This window comes from Pipistrellus kuhlii, unplaced genomic scaffold, assembly GCF_014108245.1.
Source record: "Pipistrellus kuhlii isolate mPipKuh1 unplaced genomic scaffold, mPipKuh1.p scaffold_m20_p_9, whole genome shotgun sequence".
Classification (NCBI taxonomy): Eukaryota; Metazoa; Chordata; class Mammalia; order Chiroptera; family Vespertilionidae; genus Pipistrellus; species Pipistrellus kuhlii.
In genome coordinates, this window is record NW_023425595.1 from 35,013,874 (window position 1) to 35,041,258 (window position 27,385).

At 37.5% G+C, this 27,385-nt stretch overlaps 1 protein-coding gene across 5 annotated transcripts in view; it reads left to right on the forward strand.

Annotated features, from left to right (window-relative positions):
• UVRAG (UV radiation resistance associated) overlaps positions 1 to 27,385 on the forward strand; it is a 261,973-nt gene that overhangs the window by 146,853 nt on the left and 87,735 nt on the right. For all 5 annotated transcript variants that reach the window (XM_036426266.2, XM_036426267.2, XM_045577909.1 and 2 more), the window contains one exon: positions 26,306 to 26,384. In XM_036426266.2, coding sequence (XP_036282159.1) covers positions 26,306 to 26,384 — 79 coding nt within the window. The remainder of the gene's footprint in view (positions 1 to 26,305; positions 26,385 to 27,385) is intronic.

Genomic DNA, 27,385 nt, shown 5'->3' on the forward strand with positions numbered 1-27,385 from the left:
CCTTCCCATTGGCCAAAGCCTCTAGTTTCTCACTTCGCCTGATAAGAGATTTCACTTTAAATTGCTCACTGATTTTGTTTTAGGCATAGATAAAAGAAGGATATGTTTATAATTTAACCTTTAGTCTACGTAAAAATAAAAATTACTCTCAAAGATGATTAGCTTTAAATGGTTATTATCAATATACATTTATTAATTTACTCAAAGCATAGTAACATATCTTTATAAAGTGTCTTAGATTACAGATTGGTTTTCAAAAACTTGACTGATTTTACTAAAACACATGCTTGCTCCCATATAGAATTATCTAACAGGGATAAACCATATTGGCATTTAAGTAATAAAAATTGCATATTTTAAAGTTAGGAAAGGAGAAACTGTGGCTTTCTTATTTTACTCTTTTGAAAGAACTTCAGCATCAAACACACCTTAAAAAGTTACTTTTATCTCATTAGGCTCTGTGCTCTTACCTAAAAATAAAGAGAAATATGAAGAATAAAAGAGTTTGCATAAAATTATTGCATATGATAGTCACTTAGAAATGCCTGTATACACAGAATAAATTCATATATTAGTCACAACATTAATTTCTTTCTCTTCTGCCTGTACTTTTTTTTTAATCTTACTTCATTCTAGTAGAAATGAGACTCAGGTTTTTAGAAATGAAATAGTCCAGGGCTTTCAATTAAGAAATGATCTTTTAAATAATCACAGAAATGTACAGACCATACTAAGAGAAAAGTTTCAAAATTTGATTTCATTGAAAAACTTGTTTATAACTAAATGAAAAGGCAAGCCACAGATCAGAAGATATTCAGAGCACAGAAATTACCAAGGGCCAGTATGCAGAATATATAAGGAAAACCTTTATATATCTAGAGGCCCGATGCACGAAATTCATGCAGGGGGAGGGAGGGGGAAATCCCTCAGCCCAGCCTGCGCCCTCTCGCAATCCACCTGACTCCTAACCACCTGCCTGCTCATTATTTACTGCTAGGCTCGCCCTTCCTTTCCGCCTGCTTGCTCGCTCCTTACCAAAATCTGCTCCTTAGTGCTACCGCAGAGGCGAGAGAGGTTCCCGCCACTGCTATTATGTTCACCAGCTGTGAGCCTGGCTTCTGGCTGAGTGGCGCTCCTGCTGTGGCAGCACACTGATCACCAGGGGGCAGCTCCTACATTGAGCATCTGCCCCCTGGTGGTCAGTGCGTGTGATAGCAACCAGTTGTTCTGGTTGTTCCGCTATAACTGTCACTGGCTTTTATTATATAGATAAGAAAAGGAACAATCAGCCCATTAGAAATATGGATACACTATATAATAAAGATGTAATATGCAAATTGACGATCACTAACAACACAAAATTGCTGCCCCTATGTGGTCAAAGATGGCCGCCACACGATGGCCAGCAGGAGAAGGCAGTTATGGGTGATCAGGTCAGCAGGAGAGGGCAGTTGGGAGGGACCAGGCCTACAAGGAAGGGCAGTTGGGAGTGATCAGGCTGGGAAAGGCATTTAGGGATGACCAGGCCAGCAGAGGAGGGTAGTTGGGGGCGACCAGGCCTGCAGGGGAGGGCAGTTAGGAGTGACTGGGCCAGCAGGAGAGGGAAGTTGGGGTGACTATGCCTGCAGGGGAAGGCAGTTAGGGGTGACTAGACCAGCAGGGAAAGGCAGTTAAGGGCAATCAGGCTGCCGGGGGAGCAGTTAGGCATCAATCAAGCTGGCAGGGGAGTGGTTAGGGGGTGATCAGGCTGGCAGGCAGGCAAGTGGTTGGGAGCCAGCAGTCCTGGATTGTGAGAGGGACATCCCTCGAGGGGTCCCAGATTGGAGAGGGTGCAAGCTGGGCTGAGGGACACCCTCCCCCCTGTGCACTAATTTTGTGTACTGGGCCTCTAGTGGTATATAAAGAAGCTGTTATAGAAGAATAACAAAATGTTTAATAACATAAAAGAAACTCAACTGCACTAGTAACCAGGAAAATGCAAACTAAAACCAGAGGAGATAGCATTTTATATTCATCAACCTGGCAATAAAATAGGATGTCTGTTTAAGTACCAAATTTGGTAAGCATAGAGAGGAAAAAGAACTTTCATATTTTTTGTGAGATTTTTTTTATTAGTTCATCTATTTCAGAGTAAGTTGCTAATACAGTAAAGTCTTTATAAACCTTTCTCAAACTAACAACCTCACTCCTAGTTATATACTAGACTCTTGAATAGCTTTTACACATACATAATTTACAAATATTTATTGTGTCTCCATTATATAATTAAATTATCTCTTAGGTGTCTTTATTATTCTGTATTGCAGTTTTCCCAATTAAATAGCTAGTATTAATTTTTGAAAAGTGCCTCAGTATTTCTTTCTGAGTCCCCATTACTGTGAAACTTTTTTTTAAGCTACTTCCTTTAAGACTAGACTGTATGATTCTTGGTCTTCAGCTTTCTCCTTTATTAACACACAGTTGATTTTTAAATAATGGATATAATTTTTGTACACTGGTTTTTGCTTCTTGATTGGTTTTAAATTTATAGTAGCAGTTCTCCATATTTCCTTTAGAGCAAATATTGATGTTAAGTAATGCCTTGAATTTGGAGTGCTACTCACTTATATTATTGGAAACCTTTTAAAAGGACTTACAAAAGAATTAATTCTTCCCATGCTGCTTGTTAGTAACTCCCATTAATATAAATGATGGCTCCCAGGTTCATGGTGTGGAGAGTCTAGTGATGAAATACCAGAAGTGTTAACTGTAGTTAGTTATAGGAATTTACTGCTGTAAGTTAATTAAACACACCAATAAGCAACTGGAGCATTTTATTATTTTAATTTATATAAATATAAGGTTGGTAAAGTAATGAGAAGTGACAGGTCTCTTGGAGTTTGATTGACACCTATACTAAAACTCTTAAATGTGTAGATGATGAATTTATGGAGACAACTTCTGTTGTAAGCTATTCCATACAAGGGGATATTTATATTTGACCATGTAGTAGCATAAATTTGTCATTTCCAGCTTTAAAAAATTATTTATTAAAGGAAAAACTTTTTAAAAGCCACCTCCTAATATTGAATTTGCTAAAGCAGTGTTCTGTGTGAGAGATACGATAATTTCTTTTCTTATTTTATGGATTCTATATTATTTGTGATTTTTATATAAATCACAAAATGGGAGATTCATAAGTTGGCTGAAAAGGAATTTAAAAAATAGCACCTTAGTTTTGCTTATCTATTTCAAGGGGAACTGACTGGTATTATTTATTCTTTTTAAAAATATATATATTTTATTGATTTTTGACAGAAAGGAAGGGAGAGGGAGAGAGAGTTAAAAACATTGATGAGAGAGAAATATCAATCAGCTGCCTCCTGCACACCCCCTACTGGGGGGATGTGCCTGCAACCAAAGTACATGCCCTTGACCGGAATCGAACCTGGGACCCTTGAGTCCACAGGTCGATGTTCTATCCATTGAGCCAAACAGGTTAGGGCGGTACTATTTATTCTAAGAGGACACAGGTTGATCACATTTAATTGAAAGAAGTTTCCCTTTCCATTTTATATCTTTTGGGGGTTGTGGGGGAACCTGCCTGTTTTTTATAGTATAAAATTTGGAATAGATACTTAACTCAGTTTTGTATTATTAAATGGTAATTCAAAATCAAGGTTTATGGTATCAATTATAAATGCACACACAAGTCTGCTAAACTATTCATTAATTCATCAAATGTTTGGAAAATCAAACTATGTGTCAGACATTGTTCTAGGCCTTTGAAATATAGCAAGCAGTGGTAACATCAATAATTAAAACAATGTTTTTCTCTTTAAAATAAGTGATTAATTTAAAATAAATTCTGTGAATGGTACTGAGCATCTACCATATGAATAGACTTTATGCTAGATGTGTTTAAAACAGACATAAAGCAACAAAGTGAACATATTATCTAAGCTTATTGTCTCATTTGAGAGAGAACTAAAATTACTTTGTATTATCTTTTAATCCAGTAACACTCCTTTCTTTACCTGGCATACCCTTGTCTTGTGAACAATCACAAAATTCATTAGGTATCCCCCTGGGAGAGCAAGGACAATCTGATTTTGAACAGAGAAAGATAAGATTGGTTGGTAGGTGGTTTGGGACAACAGTCATGTTGCCATTCAGAATAATTGACTGATAATTGACTAAAAAGTACTTTTTAAATTTTTTGGACCAACTTAAAAGTTATTTTGCTTAGAATATTTATCTAGTGTTTTAAGTTTTCAAGTGAAAATAACATTATTATGCTGAAATGACCCAATGCTCATTCCCTGCAATAATATGCCAGCATCAGGACCTATTTGTTTGGCAAGACTCATTTGGAGAAACAATAAACAGTTTATTTACTCAAAAACTAACCAATGAAACAAAAGGTTACAAATCTTAAGTTAGAAATACATGCATGATTTATTGTCATGAGTTTCACATATGGGTATGCCTGAGTGCATGTGTACACACACACAGAGTAATATCAGATAATGTTGGGAAATCAGAATTTTCAGAACTCAGCCAATCATTATATTTACCAGATGTGTTTTGAAAAAAATATCCTTCTCTTCTCTATGGTATTCCAAATACTTGAACTCCCAAAAGATACTAAAAATTCATTTGACCTTATATACACTTATGGATTGCCTCTTTCCATCTGAGAGTTACACACTTACTAAAGGTTAAGTTACTTATGGCTCCTTCACTCAATTCTCTTCCACTTTAATATTTTTATAAAACATCTTGGAGTAGAAAATTCAAAGAGGAAATCCAAGGACAGGTGAGGAGAACAAAAAATAATTTGAAGACAGATCTTTAGGTATGTTAAGAATTCCCAAAGATGAAGAAGGAAATCCTATATAATAAAAGGCTAATATGCAAATTGTCTCCTGGACTGGGAGTTCAATGGGGAATTCAACCAGGGGGCAGGGCTAGCCTGCCAACCACCCATGGCCCCTTTCCCAAGCCAGCCGTGTGTCCAATTGCCCCCTCGCCCGACCTTAATTGGGGCAGGCCGGTGGACCCCACCCATGCACGAATTCATGCACCGGGCCTCTAGTAGTATGTATAAAACAAAAAGGGGAGTTTATAAAATAGAAACAGGCAGTTGCAACTCAAAAAAAAAGTTACTTAAAAAACCTTTTAAATTGTAAACATAAATATTTATTTTAAAAAACTTGTAAGATAACACTAGAGTGGTTACATTTAAGGAGAGAATTTGTGAACAGTGAAATAGAAATGAAGGCATCTCCCAGAATGCAGCACAGGTAAAGAAATATTTGAAACAGTAGTTACTGGACACAGAGGATGGCTGAGGTGACAGCACATGTCTACTAGTAATTCTAGGGACAGAGAGGAGAAAGAATGTCAAGGAAGAAATAAATGTGTTGTTGTTTTGTTACAACAAAGTAAAAAATACAGAGAGAGAAATTATGACAATAAATAGACAATTTGAGATTGAAAAATCCTGCGAATAAATTTAAAGTTGGACCAGAAGCAATTTCTTTAAAAGCTTAGATAATGGTTATTGAACCTACAGCAAGCATTGGGTAAAACTATTCTCACTGGAATCAGAAAGTAGATAAAGATGCCAGTTACTGTCTTTATGATTAAACATTGTACTTGAGGTCCTGGTCTATATAACTATACAGAGAAGAGATGATGTATGAGTATTTGAAATAAAGGAACAAAATCATATTTTGCAGATGTGACTGTTAGGTAGAAAAATGTAAGGAGTCTGCAAACTATTAGAATTAGAAAGTCTAACACATTTATTGGATATAAGGTCAACATGAAAATCAAATAGGTTGTATACACCAACAATAATGAAATAGAAAATGAGCACAATATAAGTACCTATATACTATTATATTTAATAAAACTATAAAAGAACTTTATCAATTAAAAATATAAAGCATTATAACATGATATTGGAAGGACAGAAAATATCTAAATAAATGAATGCACATACAAACTTGGTTTAACTTGTCTTATACTACTCTAATTTGTTATAATACTAATTGTGATATTTTTAATTGTTTTGAATTTGAAATAATCTCTTGTATTATAAATCTGCTTCCCCCATGTGCTATTATCAGATGCTTTTCTGTCAATAGCCAAAGAGGAGAGTTTTGTCTCCTAGTGGCTAAGTAAAGTGTGCAAATGCCAATGCTCGATCTGCAACAAATAAATAGAAGTACAATATATTACATGGATTTAAAAATGCAGCATTAAAATGGAAATAGTCAGTAGGCAAGTAGAGGTTGGTAGGAGTTAACTGAAATTAAGAAAGTGATCATAATGTTACTACAACCCTAGAAAAATTGACCAACAATTATATACAAGTATATGAGAAATTACTTTGGCTAAAAATAAATAGGATACCTTAATGTTTTTTTGAGAATTGTTTTTTTTGTCCAGAAAATCATGGGAGTACTTTTTCCTATCAGAACTCACTAAAGTTTCTTTTTATAAGTTAGTGAATGAAAACTTTAGCACATAAATAGCAAAAGAAAGGAAGAAAGGGAGATAGGCAGGGAGGGAGGAAGGAATCCAGCCCATATAAAGAAGCTTGTGGCTCAGTAGCTACACGAAACAGCTCAATTGAAACATCTTGAAAGGATATTACATCAGTAGATTGCAGTCAGGAAAGCAGAATCACTATGAATGTTGTGGTATAAGAGATTTATTACGGGAACAAGTTACCAGCCAGTTGTGGGAGAAGCTGGAGAAGAGTCCAAAAGGGGGAGTTGGAGGATCAGAGATCGTCAGTAACCAGCCCTCTGGAAGCTCAGTGCAGGTGGACAACTCAGCCCGGAAGTGGGAAGCAAGGTCTATCCAGCTGCCGAGGGGAACCCCAGAGGAGAGCAGGTGGAGACATCTATGGACGACTGTTGCCATTGCACCTGGTGGTGGGCCCTGAGTCACTGTTTGTCAACAGAGCCAGCAGTTGGGAACAAGAGCTAGCTGCCGACAGGAGCACAAGACCAGATGGGATATACAGGCAGCCTGTGTCTGTCTCTCACTGTGTCACCCACCATTAACTTCAGAGTGGAGTGGCTGCTGCTTCACTTCTGTCCTCCAAATCTCATGCAAATTTATCTTTCACTCACCTCTGGCCTACATCTATACAGGCAGTGGTATCCTGGAAAACAGTTTCAGCTTACCGAGTGAACCCAGTAAAAACCACAATAAATGTGAATAGGCCCTATGCTCTGCTTTAGGAATATAAAAATCAATGAACAATCCTAACCGCTCAGAAAATTATAATTGCTCGTTCTGTGTGTCAGGTACTGTTGTAAATTGATTGTTACAAAAGCAGCATGCAATTAATGCTGTTATTGTTTCCCTTATGTTGATGTGTAAACTAAGTCATGGAGAGGTCAAGAAATTGACTTCCAAAATTACACATTGTTCTCTAGGATTAGCAATAGCAGCATTTTGGCAGAAATCTAGTAAAATGGGGATATACTAGGAAACTGTACAACTGAACCACCAAACAATCAGTTGCTATGATATGCGCTCTTCAGCGGGGGGTGCACGTGGAATATGGTGGGCATCAGCTGCGATGGGATGGTGGAGCAGGTGAGCGGGGGTGCCATACCAAGGCAGGACTCCCACCAGTTGCTGTCATTGGAGTGAGCCTCTGTGGTTACTGAAAATTCTTTGCTCCCACGTGCCACGGTCCTGCCTGGCCCTCACACCTGCTGCTGACACTGGCCCCACTCGCACCCGCTACTGGCACCAGTTCGGATCCCTTCCTCTTCACTTTCTATATGGAAGGGCGGCCCCAGCTCCAGCCCCCGGGAATAAACAGTGACTGGCTTTTTAACCCATTGTGGTAATCCCATTCCACTCACCAGTGATTGGTTTAGACATCAACTTTCACAGTTCTGGCCTTTCTGTGTGTTTCTGGGAATGGTTTTATGCACTGAAACAGACATGGCTGGGGTGCTAATAAGGAATAGTCTATTTAATACACAGGAGATTCTGTCATCTACTCGTGTAGCAACCATTTTATGACCATGAATGGGCCTCAAACAATTTTCTGGGGATGGCAAGGTAGAAGGATGGGAAAACCTGGGACCTGGATAAGCTCGTAAGCTAGCTAGTTCTGGAACTAATTTGTCTTCATTCTTCTTATTATTTAAATCAGTTGATTTGGGTTTTCTGTCACTTGAGGTTGAAAGCATGGCAAAGATAGGGAGGTGGTGTCAGATTGGGGAACAAAGAAGGCTCACTTATCTGTAATGTTTTATTTATTTGAACTGAAAATGCAAAATAATATCAATTGTTGATAGTGAGTATGGAGTTATTTGTTCATTGTTTTTTTTTTAATTTAAAAATAAAAATAGAAAAATGAGTGTCTGATGAGTTGTATAAACATCATGAACAAAGATGTGGGAATGATTATTTTAAGTTGAGGGGCAACTAGGAAATATTTCTCAACAAATAAATCAAGAATCAATTTGTATTCATTTAGTAAACACTGGGGTTTTACTGTGTGTAAGCTATTGTTCAGCTGGAGCTTATATTTAACTTCCAAAGTTAAGTCACTGTGTTTTCTATTTGTAAAGAACATCTTAATAATTTGGTATCTATCTTCCATGTTCTGTGGGATATCTCTCTATATGTCTGCATTAAAGTCTTCATTTTAAATTAGAGTACCTCTTTTTTAAAAATATGTATATTTTTATTTATTTCAGAGAGAGAAAGGGGGAGGAAGAGAAGGATAGAAACATCAATGATGAGAGAGGATCTTTGATCACCTCCAACTTTTTATCCAAATTTGTTTTTAAAAAAAACTTTTATAGCCTTTTTACATGGTTCAAAAGCATGTTTGTTCCCATCATTTAGCTAAGTAAAATTAATAAAACAAATTATTCTGGCCTCTAGTGGAAAAGTGAGCAGAACTCTGATTCCTAAGTTTTTCTTTTCCTTTCTTGAGATAATAATCAGACTCAACCCTCAAATTACAACATACATGTGATATAGTAATAAATTCTAGAAAGCCTGTCGTTAAAAATTTGGTCTTTGGTATAAGATCTGAGTTACCTGTCTTCCTTCTCACCCTAACCCTTGTGCAAGTTGTTTCTAAGCTTCAATTTGGAGAAATAATATCAGTTTGGAGTTTGTGGAAATCTCAAATTAACAATGACTTAAACTTATAAAATTTTATTATCACACATAAAAGTCCAGGGATCAGTAACTCAACCCCAGTTCCATAAGTGCTTCAGAAAATCCAGGCTCCTTCAAGCTCTCTGCTCTGCTATCTCCAGGGTGTGGCCCTTGTCTACAAGAGGGGGAGGCCATCATTATTCAACCAGCAGGAAAATGGGCACTCTTGCCTCTTATATAGACTTCTTTGTTTTCCATTCTCCACAAGAGACTGAGAAATGTGTTCTTCTGAGTAGACTACTAAACTTTAGGGGTTCTATTAACCACAGAAAAAAAAAGAGTATGGGGCCCTGACCGGTTTGACTAAGTGGATAGAGCTTTGGCCTATGGACTGAAAGGTCCCAGGTTTGATTCCGGTCAAGGGCATGTACAGTAGGAGGTGTGCTGGAGGCAGGTGATCAATGTTTCTCATTGATGTTTCTAACTCTCTATCGCTCTCCCTTCCTCTCTATAAAAAAAAAAAAAATCAATAAAATATATTTTAAAAAAGAAAAAAAGAGTATGGGTATTGGGGTAACAATCAGCAGTCTCTGCCATAGGATTGTTTTAAAAATAATATATATTGCCCAGCTGGTGTGGCTCAGTGGTTGAGAATCAACCAATGAACCAGGAAGTCACAGTTTGATTCTCTGTCAGGACATATGTCTGGGTTGTAGGCTTGATCCCCAGTGTGGGATGTGCAGGATGCAGCCAATCAATGATTCTTTCTCATCATTGATGTTTCTATCTCTTTCTCCCTCTCCCTTCCTCTCTGAAATTAATAAAAATATATTAAAAAGTAATAATAATACATGTAAACCACAGCACAAGAGCCAGACACAGAGAAAAGCAAAAGAAGGCGCTATTTTATTCATAATTAATGAACTTCAGACTTGTACCTGAACAAGTGTATTTATCTCTCTCTTTTTTTTTAATTGATTTCAGAGAGGTAGGGAGAAGGAGAGAGAGATAGAAACATCAATGATGAGAGAGAATCATCGATGGGCTGCCTCCTGCACGCTCACTACTGGGGATTGAGCCTTCAACCCAGGCACATGCCCCTGACCAGAATCAAACCTGGGACCCTGCAGTCCACGGGCCAATGCTCTATCCACTGAACCAAACCAGCCAAGGCTATATTTATCTTTTCTCCCCTACATGACACTAAAATAACAGTGCAGGGATTGAAATTTAAAAAGCATAAACTCACAGTGACAAAAAGAATATGAGAAGCAACCTCAAGTGAAAAGAGACAGCAACAAAACTGTGAAAACTGGAAAACAGATGGAGGAGTAGCAACTGACTTAACTGAAAAACTAAAATCTAAGTGTCTGAAAGGAGGAAAGCTAAGAAGCAAGCTGATTCATGCTGCAAAAATCCAGAAAAGCTCAGAATTGCTGGCTTACTATCTTGAAGATGAAGCAGGTATGGCTGGAAATTGGTATTAGAAGTCAGTGTACCCAAATAACTCCTCCCTCGTGTAGCTACCTTTCCCTCCACCAGCAGAAAACATGAAGTTTATTCTTAGGATGTTGAACCAGACTAACCATGGGCTCAGGAACAGTCAGCACAACTGAGGGCAGAGGTGCTAAAAGAAAAAGGAATTAGGTAAATGTCTACATGCTGAAGGGCAAAACTGATAAATTGATTGACTCAAGAGAAAAAACATGGAAAATTGATTGACTCAAGAGAAAAAACAAATCCTTATGGTTGTACATCCCCCTGTGAAACTGCCAGTCTTATTCATGCAGTTTTCAATGAGCTTTTTTTGACTCACTTTTAAAAATGGTCACTCAAGAATCATCAGGTATTTGGGGAAAACTCATAAAATACAGAAGCCCCCCCCCCAAAAAAAAAAAAAAGTGTGGAGGGAAGAAATAATACAGGGATAAATCAAAAGGAAAAAAAGACTTAATATCCTCCACAAGACAGGAGGAAGTACTATATTTAAAAACAAAATGGTATTAAAAATGAGTACTCATCTACCTAATAAAAGAGTAACATGCCAATTGACAGTACTTCACGATGCCCACCAACCAACCAGGAGTGAGTATGCAAATTAACCGAACAAAGATGGGTTAATTTGAATACACAGGCACCGAAGGGCGGGGGGCAGGCTGGGACGCCTGAGTCTTCGCCAGGGACAACGCAGGTGTTCCACACCACCCCAGCCGCTCCGGGCCTCTGGGCGATGTGGGAAGGCAGACAGGCGGCTCCGGGCGGAGCGGGAAGGCTGCTCCAGCCAGAGCGAAGGCGGTGCCGGCAGCCAGGGGAAGGAAGGCCCATTCTTGCACGAATCTTTGTGCATTGGGCCTCTAATTAGAAGACAAAGTTTGGAAATGAAAATAAAGAAATTCTAAAAATTGGACAGAAAGCTAGAAGATAAAGTTGAAGGAATCTAGAGGGAAAAGGCCAAAAGGCAAAGATGGAAATAGAAAAGATAAGAAATTAGAGGCTTCCCTCAAATATATGCTGATTCAACTTCCAAATAAGAGTAAGTGCAGAAAAGGAACAGAGTAAACAGAAAGTAAGAAATCCAAGAAATAATATATCAAAAATTCTAATAATTGAAAGACTTGATTCTAGCTAGAAGGATCCACTGCGTGCTCAGCATGGTGATATTTTGAAATGCTGGAGGCAAAGATTCTGAAAGCTTTCAGAGGGAGAAAAATACAGATAAAGCTATAGAAATCATGCTATCTGACTGTCAAAGGCAACGCTGAAGGCTAGAAATCAATGGAATAAAGCCTTCAAAATACTGTGGAAAATTATTTCTAAAATCTTATGTAATCTATAGATTTATATATTTGTCAAACTATCAATTACAGGGGAAGAAAAAATGCTTTCCAGACATAAAATCATAAAATAAAATAAAAAAATCTACCTTTGCACCTGTCCTTAGGAAGCTTCTGGAAGATGTGCTCTGTTAATATAAGGGAACCAATAAGAAGAAAACATCATTCAGGGAAAAGAAAGGACCCAACACAGCAGAGAAGCAAAGGGGCCCCAGGATGATGGCGAAGGGAAGTGGTAGGAGGTCAGTGCTTCAACTGGCCTTGAGAGTAAGATGACAGACTCCAAGAAAGAGCAAAATGGACAGGTTATCTGATGCATTTAACTCTATTGAGGGGATTTTCATTGCATCCAGGGAGCTGGGGAATTAGAGATATATCAATAAATTTAGCAAATGAAGAGACTAGATAGTTATTATCGATAATTCCACGGAAAACCAAGTTTAAAAGAAAAAGCTGTCTTACACATTTTATGGTTCAGCTCAAAATAATAATTACATGGTTATATGATCGTAACATTGCATATTGATTTAAGCAAAAATTGTTGTGTTAGCCCTACTGAGAGAATTGGAGGAAGGGAAATAGATGTTTTGGGAAGAGATGGGGAAGCAGTGTGTAAGAGAGATAAATCCTTATACTCCCCAGTAGGTTGTTAATAGGTTATTTTTAAAACCATAGAACCTAGAAACAGGAATATAAGATATTAGTTTGATATGTATAGGGTTAATATGAAGGAAAAAAGGCAGCATAAAGTATTGAGAATAATTGGGTCTGAGATCTAGGAATTGAGGTAGAAGGTATTGGCCAATAAACTGACCTTTAAACCTGTTCATTTATTATTTTAATAAAATAAATATTAGTTTTGTTTTTAAAATATTAGTTTTTAAGTGTGCTTCATTTTTGCAAAACCCTTTTCTTTGTAAACCAATTTAATACAACTTAGTGAGCATTTATTCAATGCCTGTTATGTTAGATCATTGTTGGGGAAGAGACATGTAAAAATGAATGATTGTGAAACCAAAGCCTGATGTGATTTCATGATTCTACATGGTGGATAAATACTGAGAAATCCTGTGGAAGCGCCATCATTTCCGATTTGGAATTCTTGGAAGGCTGCAGAGTGGATCGAGTATTTGCCTTGGGCTTCCAAGGATGAGAGGAATTTGAATAGGAGATTAAATGCCAGCTGTGGCCAGTGTTGTCCCACGTGACTGGGAAAGTAATGTGTGAGGGAAAGAAGTCTGGGAGAGCTGGGGGAGGCTGTGTTGACTTCTCTGCCTTCCCTACACATTTCTATTCGTCATTTTTTCCTGCGGATTTGCTCCTCTCTGCCCTATCACTCAGACACGCTTCACTTTAGTATTCACTTCACCATGCTGGGTTAGGTGGTGGTTCTCTCTGCTGGCACCCCGTCTCTTAACCTTTTGGTCTAATTTCGAGAAGGACAAGGGAAGAGAAAATAAAACCTTGGTTTTACCTGGACAAATGTAGGTTCCTGAATGTAAAGGTAGAAACTCTCTGACCTCATAGGCAGCTAGATAGGGCTGTTACCTTTATTTTGAGGTCCTGAGATTAAACACTCATTCGTGCAGTTTGAACATAATTCTCAGAACCCTCGAGAGTAATGTGGGACACATCTAATTGGGAAGAAATGTAATAATTTCATAACTGTAAAATAATGTATTCCTGTTATTTGTTAAAAGTGCTTTTGAGAAGTAATTGGGCAAGCAAAGGGGTAGGGGTGGGAGGGTGCGTGTGTAACATCCTCCAAATTTAGGTTTTCTGTGCTCTGGATTTGTTTTCTTTTATATTGTTGGGTCCGAAAGAGGAAAGACTGGCTTAGAACTAAATAGCAGAGCTAAACCATATGTTTTATACCAAATTAGAAACAGGTGACGGTTGTTAAAATCCAGCAAGAGCTTACAAAAGCTTTAGACTCAAGTTGTATTAAAGGCAGGTGGTTATACGTACAATAAAAAGCAGTCACCAGCACACCAGCTTATTGATACATATGTGATTGATCTTTTTGGATAAAAACAAGGAAGAGTTAATAAATCACTGCACATAGCTATAAAGATGTTTGGGCTTGAAAGCCTGGCCTGTAAGAGCAAATGTGGACCCTGAAGGAAATTTATGAAGCATAGATCCTTTTAGCTTTACTTAACAGCTAACATCTGACTGACCCAGGGGGACCATGGAAATTTATTGCTGGGCCATTCAAATATTTAAGCTGTTGTGTGATGTAGAACAGGTAAAGATTAGCCCAATAACAAATATGAGGCTATAAAATAAAATGAGATTTCGATGAGTTGTAAGTACTTGTCAGAGGTCAGCTCCAAATGACTGGTCAGAAATGGGAAAAACTTGTTGATAATTAGAGGAGATTGATTATGACAACTTATAATAGATGTTAACATTGGTTTCTGTCAGATCAATGGTCCCTGGAGAATCCTCCTCCTGTGAAATCCATACATAAACAGAATAACTTTAGGGACCTCCAAATTGTATTTTTGTGCTCTGAAATGGGGTAAAATGATGAATTGAGGAGATTCCTTTTGCAATTTCATAATTGAAATATGTCTTTCTTGTATGTATTATGAATATGTGGAATTCCTAGACAGCATATTCATTCCAGAAAAGCAACTTAGTTAATTTATGTATGTGATTTTGAGCTTTGACATCTAGAAAGCAGGCAGAAGTTTTTAGGCTTTCTGATGATGACTTAAAATTAACCTATAAAATGTATGTAGTTAACAGATTTATGCACACACTTACTGAAAAGTCAACGTAGTAAAATTAAGTGGATATTTCAAAAACTTGTGGATTTATTTCCAAATTTTTTATTCACTTTTGTTTATGTAAGTTCCAAGAGTAATAAACGTATATAATATTGTTACTAGGACTTTAGAAGTTACTTTCTGGGCTTTAATAAATGCTGTAGTAATTGGTGTTGAGAGTCTCTGCCTTTTTACTTAGTGCTAAGCCCAAAATGGTGTCATATAAAAACTACCTTTGCTGTTTTTTAAGGTACCAGCTTATCAAATCAGTTGATGAATTTGCTAATAATTTGGTTCTTGAATGTCTGATTTGTAGGATGAAGAAATCCCACAAAGTCTTATAGAAATGTTGAATAAATGGAATTTACAAAATAATACCAGTTACAAAATGGGATTATTGGGGGAGGGCCATGGTATAGAATTAAGCATTGGGTTAGGAATCAAGCAGGCCTGGGTTGGAATTCTGGCTCCACCACTCCACTATACATTTACTCCTTTCTCCATTCTACAAATAAATATGTTTTAGACATTGTGCTCTAGGAACTGGGATACAGTATTAATAAGATTTACGCTTATAGTTTTTTTCTTGTTGAATATACTACAAAGGAATCGACAAGCAGTTGCCTTACAAGGTAAAAGTTGCCATGCTACTGAACGTGAAGGATTCTGAGAGAACTCATGGGAGATGACTAACCCAAACTCAGGGCAGGATGGAGTGGGGTGCAATGGGATTGGAGGTTGTAGCTGTGTGTTAGGAAAGACTGTGTGATCATGGCCACCTCAGGAATAGCACCTCCACAGTTGATTATATTGTATGGACGACGTGTGCTAAGTTTAATACCTAATGCGTAATAGCGGTACTCAGTAAATAGAGTCCATCATCAGTGTCCTTGTCCTTGCTATTGTTTGGGCCCAGCTCACTGACTCCTTTACTCTAGTACTAACGGGTGCTACCTTCTGTTACTCCACAGCAAGCACCATTCTGTTACTTGAAAATTTCTCTCCACTAAAGAATTTGTCTTTTGAGCAAATCTCAAAAGCACTTTCTAAAAATAAGAGTTGGGTGTCTAGGCATATTGAAATTAAGAAAGAAAGAGTGGCCTGGGTTGTGGGCTTGATCCCCAATGTGGGGTGTATAGGAGGCAGCTGATAAATGATTCTTTCTTTCTTTCTTTCTTTCCTCCTTTCCTTCTTTCCTCCTTTCTTTCCTTCTTTCCTTCTTTCCTCCTTTCTTTCCTTCTTTTCTTCTTTCTTTCTTTCTCTCTTTCTTCCTTTCTTTCTTTCTTTCTTTTTTAATGTATTTTATTGATTTTGTACATGATTTTGTACAGAGAGGAAGGGAAAGAGAGAGTTAGAAACATTGATGAGAGAGTCATCGATCAGCTGCCTCTTGCACACCCCCCACTGGGGATGTGCCCGCAACCAAGGTACATGCCCTTGACCGGAATCGAACCTGGGACCCTTCAGTCCCCAAGCCGATGCTCTATCCATTGAGCCAAACCGGTCTCGGCTGATTCTTCCTTATCACTGATGTTTTTGTCTTTCTCCCTTTCTCTCTGAAATAAATAAAAATACATTAAGGAAAAAAAGAAAGAATGATAAAAATGTTTCCGAAGCTTAAAATATATGTGTTTTTTTTATTTATTTATAGGGCTATATGTCACTTATATATTTGTTCAATATTAAATTAATTTTTCAATTTCTTCTTTAATTTAATTTATTCATTAATTTGCAGGTATTTGTTGAATGCCCACTGTAGATAAGACTCTGAACTTAATACTCATGTCCTCAAGAAGCTTACATTCTAATAGAGGAATTAAGACATTTGTATAGATAAAAAATATAGAGTGGAAAGTGCCAGGTGCATAAGAATGCTTTGTAATTTCAGGAGGCAGCAAATGAACAAGAAATGGTATCTCCCCGTGTGGTACTTAAAAATAGGTGTGGGAGAGGAGAAGGGGGAAATAAGACAGAGTCAATATTAACAACTGAATGCCTACTGTACTCCTGTAACTGTGCTGGGTCTTAGATTTTGTTTGTAAAATTTTTATAGCGATCCTGAAAGATTGATATTATTAAACCCATTTTAAAGATGCAAAAACAGGTACACATTAGTTTCCATTACAAGTAAGCAGCAAAGCTGAGCCTATGTCTCTCCGACCTCAAAGTTAATTTACTACACATAAATCCTCTTCTACTTTTCTCTTCTTCTCCCCCCAGAAATTGGTATTATAATTAAATAAGTAATTGCCATAAAGGACTGAGCATCGATTATGTTCTCAGCCCTGATTTACAGAGAATATTAGGTGCACTGATAGATTTAAACAAACCAATATGATATGCACACAATGTGAAGTTGTCTTCTGGAATTTAGGATGGTGAGTGGTTTTTCTTCTAAATTAATGTTCCAGATGGAAACATCTTCTGGCATTACTAAGTATGGTAGGTTTGTGCACCTTGCACGCTTAATTGTAGGGTTTTTGTTTTGTTTTTTTTTAACATTTACAGATTTGTGTGGGAAGCAGGTGCTGTCAAACCTGGGCAAATACAGGATGGCTGTTAATGTTGTGGAGTGTGAGTTTGACTTACTTGGCAGAATTTTTGTTTTACAAAATTGACTATTAAAAAAAAGACATGGTTTCCATCCTTTGATTTTGCTCTGTTCACTGAAATTAGCCTGTGACTATTTTTCAACACTTACCAAAGGGTATGGAAAAACTGGAAGGTTTCTACAAGGAAATTGATATTGAATTCTTTAACAGTTTCCACAACCCTGCAACTTACCAAGTTTTTAAAAAATGGGAATTATTTTTAACTTCCTAACTGAAATTATTTGGAATTTTATTTCCTTGAAATTCCGTTCTCTTTTTAGTACAGTTCTGTCTAAAGAACTATATTTAATATTGGCAAAGAGAATGATCTGATGTAAATCTTTTCATTACATGTTCTCCTTTAAAAACTTGTGGTGGCATCTTATTACCTATCATCTCAACTCTCTTTTCTTGCCACTCTTCTTATTTCCCTGTAAAAACTTCTGTCACTCTCTACCCATGAATTATTGTTGTTTTTGTTAGCTGTTTCTCCTCTGGTCTATTCTCTCTCCCCTTTCCTCCTAGATCTTTCCTCTGTGCTTTCTAAAACCCCTCTTCAATTATAACATACATATCCGCAACCTCTTTACTATATAACCGTGTATACAACTATGATAAACAACTATAGTATACGACTAGATATAAGTATAAAATAACTGGCTTACCTGACAGTATCACTTACCCTGGAGCCTTCTCAAGGGAGACTGTTTCTTTCCTTTTCTGTTTTAATACTCATCAAAGGATATTTTTTTTGTTGTTTTTTGTTTTGTTTTGGTGTGGGGTTTTTTGTTTGTTTATTTGTTTATTTGTTTTTTTCATAGAGAGAGGAATGGGGGAGAAATAGAGAGAAACATTGACCGTACATGCCCTGACCAGGAATCAAACCTGCAACCTTTTGGTCTATGGGATGATGCTCCAACCCACTGAGCCACCTGACCAAGACAAGGGGAGACTGTTTCTTGTCTTAACTTCCTACACCTTTGGGTCTAGAGCAGGTAATATCCTCTTTGTTTTCCAATGTCTAAAATTGAGACATTGTACTAAAAAGAGAATGGAATTTCAAGGAAATAAAATTCAAAATAATTTCTCAGTGACATGTACCTAGTATTTTTGGCACTTTCAGTGGATCGTTTTTAACACCTCTTTCTCTATATGATAAAATTATTTTCAGTAAAAATAATGAAATAAAACAAGTAATAATCACCAAAAAAATCCTCAAAGCTTAAGATGTTTTTTATTTAAAAATATGTATATATTTGCTTTTTTTTGTTGAACACAGTTTCCATGTGTTCATCTTCAATGAACAATTTTAAAAGTTTGTATTTCACTTTTCAAGGCCGACTTTAAACATTTTTGTGTCTGAATAACCTTAGCTAAAACTCTATACCAGAAAAGACGTTAACTCAGAAAAGTAAAATTGCACATTGCCATATTGCTTATTTTGAGTCTACTGCTTAAACATGGGAATATATGGTACCAGACAGCTTGGAATATGCCCAAAGCCAGATTGGAATATTTCAAACCATTTGAAACTTGGTAGAAACTGAGGTGTGTAATTAAGTCCACTTTGTTGGGCTGACTATATAACTGGAGTTCCATAAGTTAACTTCCATTTAGATAATATGTTTATTAGCGTCCTCATATGAAAACATCCTAATCTGAAGCTTACAATGTATGTTGAAATCAACAGTCACCGTAGCAATTGTTTAGAACTGAGGCCAACAAAAGATTTTTTCTGGGAGAAATATTTTATCACTAGCATAGTGATAATAAAAAAAGATCAATTTGTTGTTGTTGTTAATCCTCACCCAAGGATATTTTTCCATGGTTTTTAGAGAGAGTGAAAAAGAGAAAGACAGAGAGAAACATCAGTGTGAGAGAAACACACCAATTGGTTGCCTCCTACAGGAGCCCTGACCAAAACTCAGGCCAGGAAAGAGCTTGCAACTAAGCTATGTGCACTTGACCAGAATCAAACCCAGGACCCTTTGGTCCACAGACCAACACTCTATTCACTGAGCCAAACTGGCTAGGGCAAAAAAAAAAAAAAAAAAAAAAAAAGGTGATAGACTGTCGCCATCATCCTGCCCTTGGTAGGCCACTGTCATTCACTCTTCTATCCTAGTAGCTTCACACTTATAGGCTCTCTATTGTCAGTGATCTAAACATCCGACCTCTGTACTCCCTCTTTTTATTGAATGTATTGGGGTGATACTTGTTAACAAAATGACACAGGTTTCAGGTACACAGTTCTACAATACATCATTTATACACTGTTGTGTGTGTTCACTACCCCAAGAAAAGTCTCCCTACCATTTATCCCCTCTATACTTAACCCGTCTCCACAACTCTACCCTTACCACATCCCCGCCACTGGCAGTCACCACACTGGTGTCTGTGTCCATGAGTTTTTTTCACTTTCTTTGCTCAATCCCCTTATCCCATCATTCTTACCTCTAACCCACTTATCTGCTGAAAAAAAATATCAAACAGTTGGTCCCAGCCAGATGGCTCAATTGGTTGGACTATCATCCCATACACCAAAACAGTTGTGGGTTCGATTCCCAGTCCTGGCGCATATAAGAGGCAACTGATTGATGTTTCTCTCTCCTGTTGATGTCTCTTTCAGAAAAGAAAAAAAAAAGCAAATATATACATATTTTTAAATAAAAAACATCTTAAGCTTTGAGGATTTTTTTTTAACATATCCACGGGTGAGGATTTTAAAAAATTAAATAGTTGGAAAAATGGGTAGTACTGTAAATTTACAGTCCTCTATTTCAGTTGGCCTGATACATCCTAGAGACCTTGTTCTCCTGGCACATAACTATCTTAAACCTCCTCTTTTCCCCCCACTCCCAGAACAAAAGGGAAAGCTTATGTTCTTGATAAGTCACCTCATTTCTGACTTATTAGAAAAAAAAATAGGAGCTGTCAGATGGGAATACCTCAACCTTCCACCAAAGCACCTCAAAATCTTTTATAATTATCCTCATTATCTTCAAAATGCCCTCTACTCCCTCCACCCTGCCCCAGCCCTGCAGTCTTTCAGCTGGGTCTCCTGAAAGAATATATAAATCTATAGAATCAATAACTCTTGATAAATCAGTATCTTCTGGCTCTTCTCAGAGAGTTCAGCCTGCCTCTGGCCCTATCTGAACCTGAATTTCCTTGACAACCCCATTTCTCCTGCAGCCTAGCCATTGGCAGCTATTAATTTTCTTATATGTAGGTGTTCAGATTGAGGTGTTGAGGTTGTGATTTTCTTGTTCCTCGTTGCTTTTCCTAGACTCTTCTCTCTTTTGGTAGAGCAGACACACAAAAGCCCCTTTCCTCTGAGACATATGCCTTTTAACTATACTACTCTTTCACATACCAATCTCTCAATTATAACCCTTTACTCATAAGGTATTTTGGCAACAGAAGAAACAGGGAATACAAGAAAGACAAACAATCTTTCTCACTACTTAAAGTCTTGTTATTACAGATGACATTAACACACAAGTGGATGATTCATCCAACACCTGGCCTCTTATTTTCTTAATCTTTATCACCAGTGACCTCTTGCATTCCATTGCTTTTATTTACTCCTGTGGTTACACTCTGAATCAGGTCATCATTTCAGTCCACATCCAAAATCTGGCATCTTTTAGCCTGTTTGTTCAGCCATTTGCTTATTGTTTCTCTTGGTGACCTTCAGACCTTAGCCCCTTTATCCAGTTTAGATTTTATGACCTATTAGTTTTGTTACACCTTTGTCTTGCCTACTATGACTTTTTGTTACCTTTATAGCCCTGCTGTCCATTTTCTCTATACCTGCTGCACCCAAGCAAATGTCACACAATAGTGTCATCATAAACTCATGATTAATAACCACTTCTAAGCTCTCGATAGGGCTCAAAAGCTCTCATACATTTATTTGTTCAAGTTGTTCTACCATTTGATCAACCCTGCATCCAGTTGGGCAAAACAAACCATTGAGTTATCTGTGATCCTTCCCTCTCCATAATTTTTCACTTCCAATCCATAATCAAATCTCATGATTTTAACTCCTAGAAGACTTCTAAATTAGTCTCCTTTTTCCCATTTCTAGTACCATCACCTTAGTCCAAGCCACCATGATCTCTCACCTAGATTACTGCAACAAGCTGGTCTTACCTTCTCTAAATCATTCTCCACTGTGATCAGCATAATTTTTTCAAAAATAATTAAGAAAGCTAAAAGAGAAGGGGTTCATTTAAGAAGGAAGGTGTCAGATGCAAATCTGAGCATGTTATACTTTTGTTTAAAGTCCTTCCTTTTTTCTTTTCTTTTTTTTCAGAAACTGACATGGTCCAGAAGGCCCTACATAATCTATCATTCTGTAGCTTCATCTCTTGTCACAAGCCCCTCAGTCCAACGATACTGTTCTTCTTCTGATTTATTGAAGCAGTGTACTTCCTCCTGCCATAGGGCCTTTACATGGGCTACTTTCTTTCATTGGAACATTCCTTCCATCTCTCAGATCACTTTCTCTCAGAAGTCTTCCCTGAGTCTCAGTCTTGTCTATCTCTTCTGGAACGGTGTTCCTTCCTTCAGAGAGTACTTAATTTATAAATTATACATTTGCTAGTAAGATTATATGAGCAATGTCTGTCTACTGGATTCTGCTGTATTATCTGTGTTTGTCCACCCTTATTATATCTCTACCACCTAGCACTATACATAGCACACAGTGAAAATTTGTTGAATGAATAAACTTCATTTTCATTCATCCTTCGTGTTATATTAGGAGAGTTGTTCCACCTACCATCTAAGGCAAATCCTTCACTTGCACTCTCACCTATAGGATGAAGAGCCTGTTCCTTCTCACCTTCTCAGGACATTCTTTCTGCTATGCTTCATCATGTCCCTCCAGTTACTGAGCTCTTCTTTCTATGCCAGACTTCTCATCATCTCCATTTCCTCACTTGCAGTCACTCCTGAACTCATTGCAGTCTTTTTTCATCTCCCACTACTTCATTTAAACTTGTATTTACCTTATTACCGAAGCTACCTACCAATGAACTCATGTAATTACAGGCAACAGACATGTTTTCATGTCTGTTTTGCTTGACCTGTCAGCAACATTTGACTACTGATGATATCTTCCTTCTTAAGTTAACACTTTCTATGAGCAGTTCTGGTGAGACACTTGGTTTCTCTAAAATCTTTCTGACCATTCCTTTTCTGATTTTTCAGTTCCCAACTCCTGTTGATATTCCCAAAGCTCTGAGACAGCCCTCTCCTCTATGATTTCTTTCGGCCACTACATTCATATCTATCACTTCAGCTTCCATCTAAATTTTTATAATTGCTTAGTTGATACATTCACCCCAAATTCCTCTACTAACTTTTCATATAATAAACTTTATATAATAAGTATAAACATATATAATATACATGTTTAATATATACAACTGCTGTTCCCCCAGAGTTCTCTATTTCAGTTCATAGACACTAAGATATGCCTAGTCACTCAGTAGAGAAACCAAAGCATCATCTTTGACGCCTCCATCTTTGCCACTATCAGAACCAAAGCTTTGTCATTTCTACCCATAAATTATAGCTCATATCTATTCATATATGTTCCTCTTCATTCTTGGAATTGTAATAAAAACCATCACTATTCTGGCCTAGAGCATTGGAGCAACCTTCTAACCAGGTTTGTTCCCCTTTATTTATGACACTGTACAACAGTGGTCTTTAAGAAACCCTAATCCTGGCACTTCCATGCTTAAAAAATGTTTTACTACCCTCACATTGTTCTAAGGCTGTGGTCAGCAAACTGCGGCTCGAGAGCCACGTGCAGCTCTTTGGCCCCTTGAGTGTGGCTCTTCCACAAAATACCATGGCCTGGACGAGTCTATTTTGAAGAAGTGGCGTTAGAAGTTTAAGTGTAAAAAACTTGGCTCTCAGAAGAAATTTCATTCGTTGTTCTGTTGATATTTGGCTACTGTCCTAAGGTTATATTCTAGATAGATGTCCATGGTGTAGAGGAACTTGCACAGTCAGGTCCCTGTGACTCTTCAGCCTAATCTTTTAGCACTGAGTCCTCATACTATTGTATATTCCTCACCCCAGTCTTTAGCATTTCATTCAAATGTCACCTGTACTTTTTATTCAAGTTAAGATGACAACTCCATTGTGTCGGTTGCTTAAGCCAAAAATCTTTGGAGTTATCTTTGACTTCTCCCCTCTCAGACCTCATATGAGATCTGTCAACAAATCACACTGGTTCTGCCTTCAAAATATGAGAATTCCACCTCTTCTCACCACACCATGGTGCCATCCTGGTTTAAACCACTCTCTTCTCTTGCCTGGATTTTTGTAATCGCCTCTCCCTGTTTCCTTTATTGCTCCCCAGTAATTTTTTCTCACAGAGCTGCCAAAGTGTCCCTGTCCCTCCTCTTTTCAGAATCCTCCAGAGCTTCCTCCCCTTTCATTCAGAGTAAATGCCAAAGTCCTTGCTGTGACCCTCAAAACCTGCACAGTCTGGACCCGTTAACTTTGTTGACTTTACTCCTTTTCCTTTTCCCTCTCGCTCTGCTCCAGCCATTTCCCATCTTGTCTGCCTCTGGCCTGCCTATGGTTTCATGCATTATCATCAACTTGAAATGATTCTAGGTAAAGCTTTAATGATGTGCAACTTAGTAGAAAAATGTGAGAGACTTTTTTTTAGACGATGTGAAGCATGGTATCTTTTACTTACTCCGCCAGATGGAAGGAAAGAGAGATGGGCATTTCCAGGAAGAGAGCAAAGGCAGAGGGAGATGAACCTGGTGTGTTCAGGAGCACAATAAGGTTGCAGATAAATCAGGCGGACACAATGGATCAGTTGGGCCTTGAAAGCTAGGCAGAGAACTTAAAATTTAAGACACTGACTGATTAGGAAGCAGGGCTGAGAAGTGACCAAAGAAAGTCTTAAATAATAATACTGTTTCTAGTGAGTAGAGGACAGGAATGCTGCTAAATATCTACAGTGCACAGAACAACAAAAAATTTTCCGGAGTGGCAGTGGGAATGGAGAGATAAGCTTGTTTCACAGGAAAAATAATTTGTTGACTTGGTGAATCACCACACATGTAAAAAGCAAAGAAGGCGTAAAATGGAATGTTACTCGGGGCCTGAGTAACTGATAAAAGTTGTGGTGGAAAACTGATGGGAACAGGAAAAGCGTGTTGAGTTTAAAGGGAAGTCATAGCCTCAGAGCACATTGACTGTCATCTTTCTTCTATTACTGTGGGTAGAAGTCATCTTAGTACGCATAGTAAACATTTTAAATTGCCCTGTTTGAACCTTTGGCTCTAATCACTCTTTACATTTGTTTTAATGTTACATATACACCTTGTGGTTCTTTCTATAATGAAGTCCCAATGAAGTAATAAAGCCGGTGTTGTGAAATCTGTTTGTTCAGAAATTTAGAGGCTTTGTTTTCAATGCATGCCTATCTCAGTGTACTCTTTTGACATTTGAAACACTTTCTGTATTTATAATTAATATTTGTGCATTTGGACAGCTATGCAGATAGTCTACATGTGATGGTTTCTAGAAAGATACCAACTACAAAGTGCAAAGCTTTAGGGCCCTACTAGATTTCTTCCAAAGTGCCCCGTGTTGTTAGTTCTTCCACTTGGCTAGTTTCTTTGCAACTACCCAACACAAATTTAATGCTTCTTTCACCCTGTGAAAGCCTGGTGTTGCACTTTGCTTATCCTGAGTTTGCTTTGCTGTCATTTTTATGCATTTCAATTTAGAACCAAAGCACATATCATAGTTTATGTGTTACTGCTTCTGTTAAGTACAAACCTGTTATCTTTCTGGTGGGTGTGTAAAGCATTTGGTGTTCCTACAGTGCAGAATAAAAACAGTTCACGATCTTGCTCACTCTCCAGTGCCTGTGCATTTACAGCCCAACAGATTCACCTTTTGGACACTATGTTATCACCATTCGGGAATTTAATATATAGCTTTTAAATTCAGTTTCCTTCTGTTTTCCCTAGAAAACATTAACCCCAGACTTTATGGGATATACCTTTTCCTCAGGCAGTTGAAATTCAGAATTCAGTTATTATCACCTGCCATTCCTTTCAGTAAGATAATTTTATTTTTGAGAATAATTACAAAACTAAATAAGGTGCCGTTTTCTCCTTAACCCTATCTGTGTTGTGAATGATCTGTTTGTAATGAAATCTACTCCAGAGGATAAAACGAAGGCTTGGCCTTGAGAATAGGAAAACATGAGTAAGTAGGTATACTGTAACCCTTTCTTCATTTGCAGGAGTAGGAAAAGGGAAATAGTGAGGGAAACTTATTCCCTAAAATAACTCATTATCTTTATTTATAAAGATCCACAGGTCTCTGTTGCTCCTGTGATTCAGGTTAAAATGGAAAGTCTTAGGAGAATCTATGGCATGAGTACATTGCCTTGGAGACATAACATACAAGTAGCCACCCCGTGAATATGAATGAATTTTTAATGCATTTTCACTCGTATTGGTGCTTTTGATTTGACTGGCTATCTTAAATGAAACAAATTGTATAGATTGATTTTTTCCTTAATTTTCCTTTCTCATTTAGTAGTTGAGATGTTGGGTCCAAGGTATTAGAGCAAAAATTTTCTAGGGTCTTATTCTTAGGGTGATAAGGTTATGATATGTAAGTATGGAACATAGTGGCCTCAACTCCTTGGGGTTAGTGAGCCACTTTCTAATATATTAATCCCCTGTTGCATGACCTATTTAGTTTTTTTTTTTAAATAAAGCAGCCATTGTTCTGATTTGACTAATGTAATGAAGATATTAAGATAATAGGTTGCAAAGACTATAAGTAATTTAGTTCAAGTATTTAGATGTTTATGCTGTACCCAAGAAATTCCCACCTTCGTCAACAACCTTGAGGCTGTTTTAACTCAAGTTTTTGAAAACTTCTGACCCTACTTTACCTTTTCTAGGTTCCCATTATACCCCAAAGGCGGGGAGAAATTGCAATTTGATTATGGTGTCTATCTTCTGAACAAAAATATAGCACAGGTAAGTAATTCCTCTTCCCTCCTTTCCTACTTTCTGCATACACCCTGCTTCTTTGGATTATAAAACCCTCTTTGTTTATAAATAAGCACTGTTTTATTTAACCAGGTACAGCATTCACGCAAAGTTCATTTTTGGTGACAGCGTTATTCTGTGCCATTATAAAAACTACTGTGAAGCAATGGGTACAAATTGGAGTCCTAAACTCAGGAGCCATTACTGGGTTGTTACTGCTAATAGACTGGACTTGAATGTGGACTTTACAACCCTTTTCCTCTGCAGCTGACCAGTAATAGCTTCCTCCTCTTAGACCACTTCTAGGGGCTCACTTTGCATTGGGAATTGTTTATGGAGTAAAAGTTTAGTGGCTTTGGCAAGTCCTTTGTGGTCTCCTCACCTTATCCAGGGCCAGAAAGAAAAGACCAAGCACATGGTCCCCCCAACCTGTCTTGAATTTTTGTGGTTCTCTCAACACCACACCAGTTAACATCTCATTTAAAGAATGTCTTTCACAAGCCCTAGAAAGACTAACATGCTCACTTGGGTTTGCGTTTTCCATGCAGCGTTTCCTTAGCACCCTTGGCTCTGCTTCAGGAGGTAGATTTCCATAAACGTCCTAGTTGTACAGGAAGGTCAGCTTCGGTGCTCTGATTTTATTTGGACATCCTTCTAATTGGAAGAGAACATGGATGAGTATCCAGGGTTTGGCTGCTATTGAAAGACATTATAAACTGTATCCTCAGATCTCTCCATTTAATAGCAACAATAATGTTCATGACTTTTTTATGTACATGAACCAAAATTGCCTTTTATCTATGTGAATCTAAAGATTCACCAAACAGGATGAATTCCCTTAGTCATTCCTGGTAGATCTAAAATTATTTCTTCCTATGGTATCATCTTTGCCTTTTTTCTCCTCATTCGATCTCAGCTTAATGTTTTATTTCCTACTTTGTTTTTTTATTAAGATTCTTATCCTTTTCTGCCATTGGATAAAATTTCTA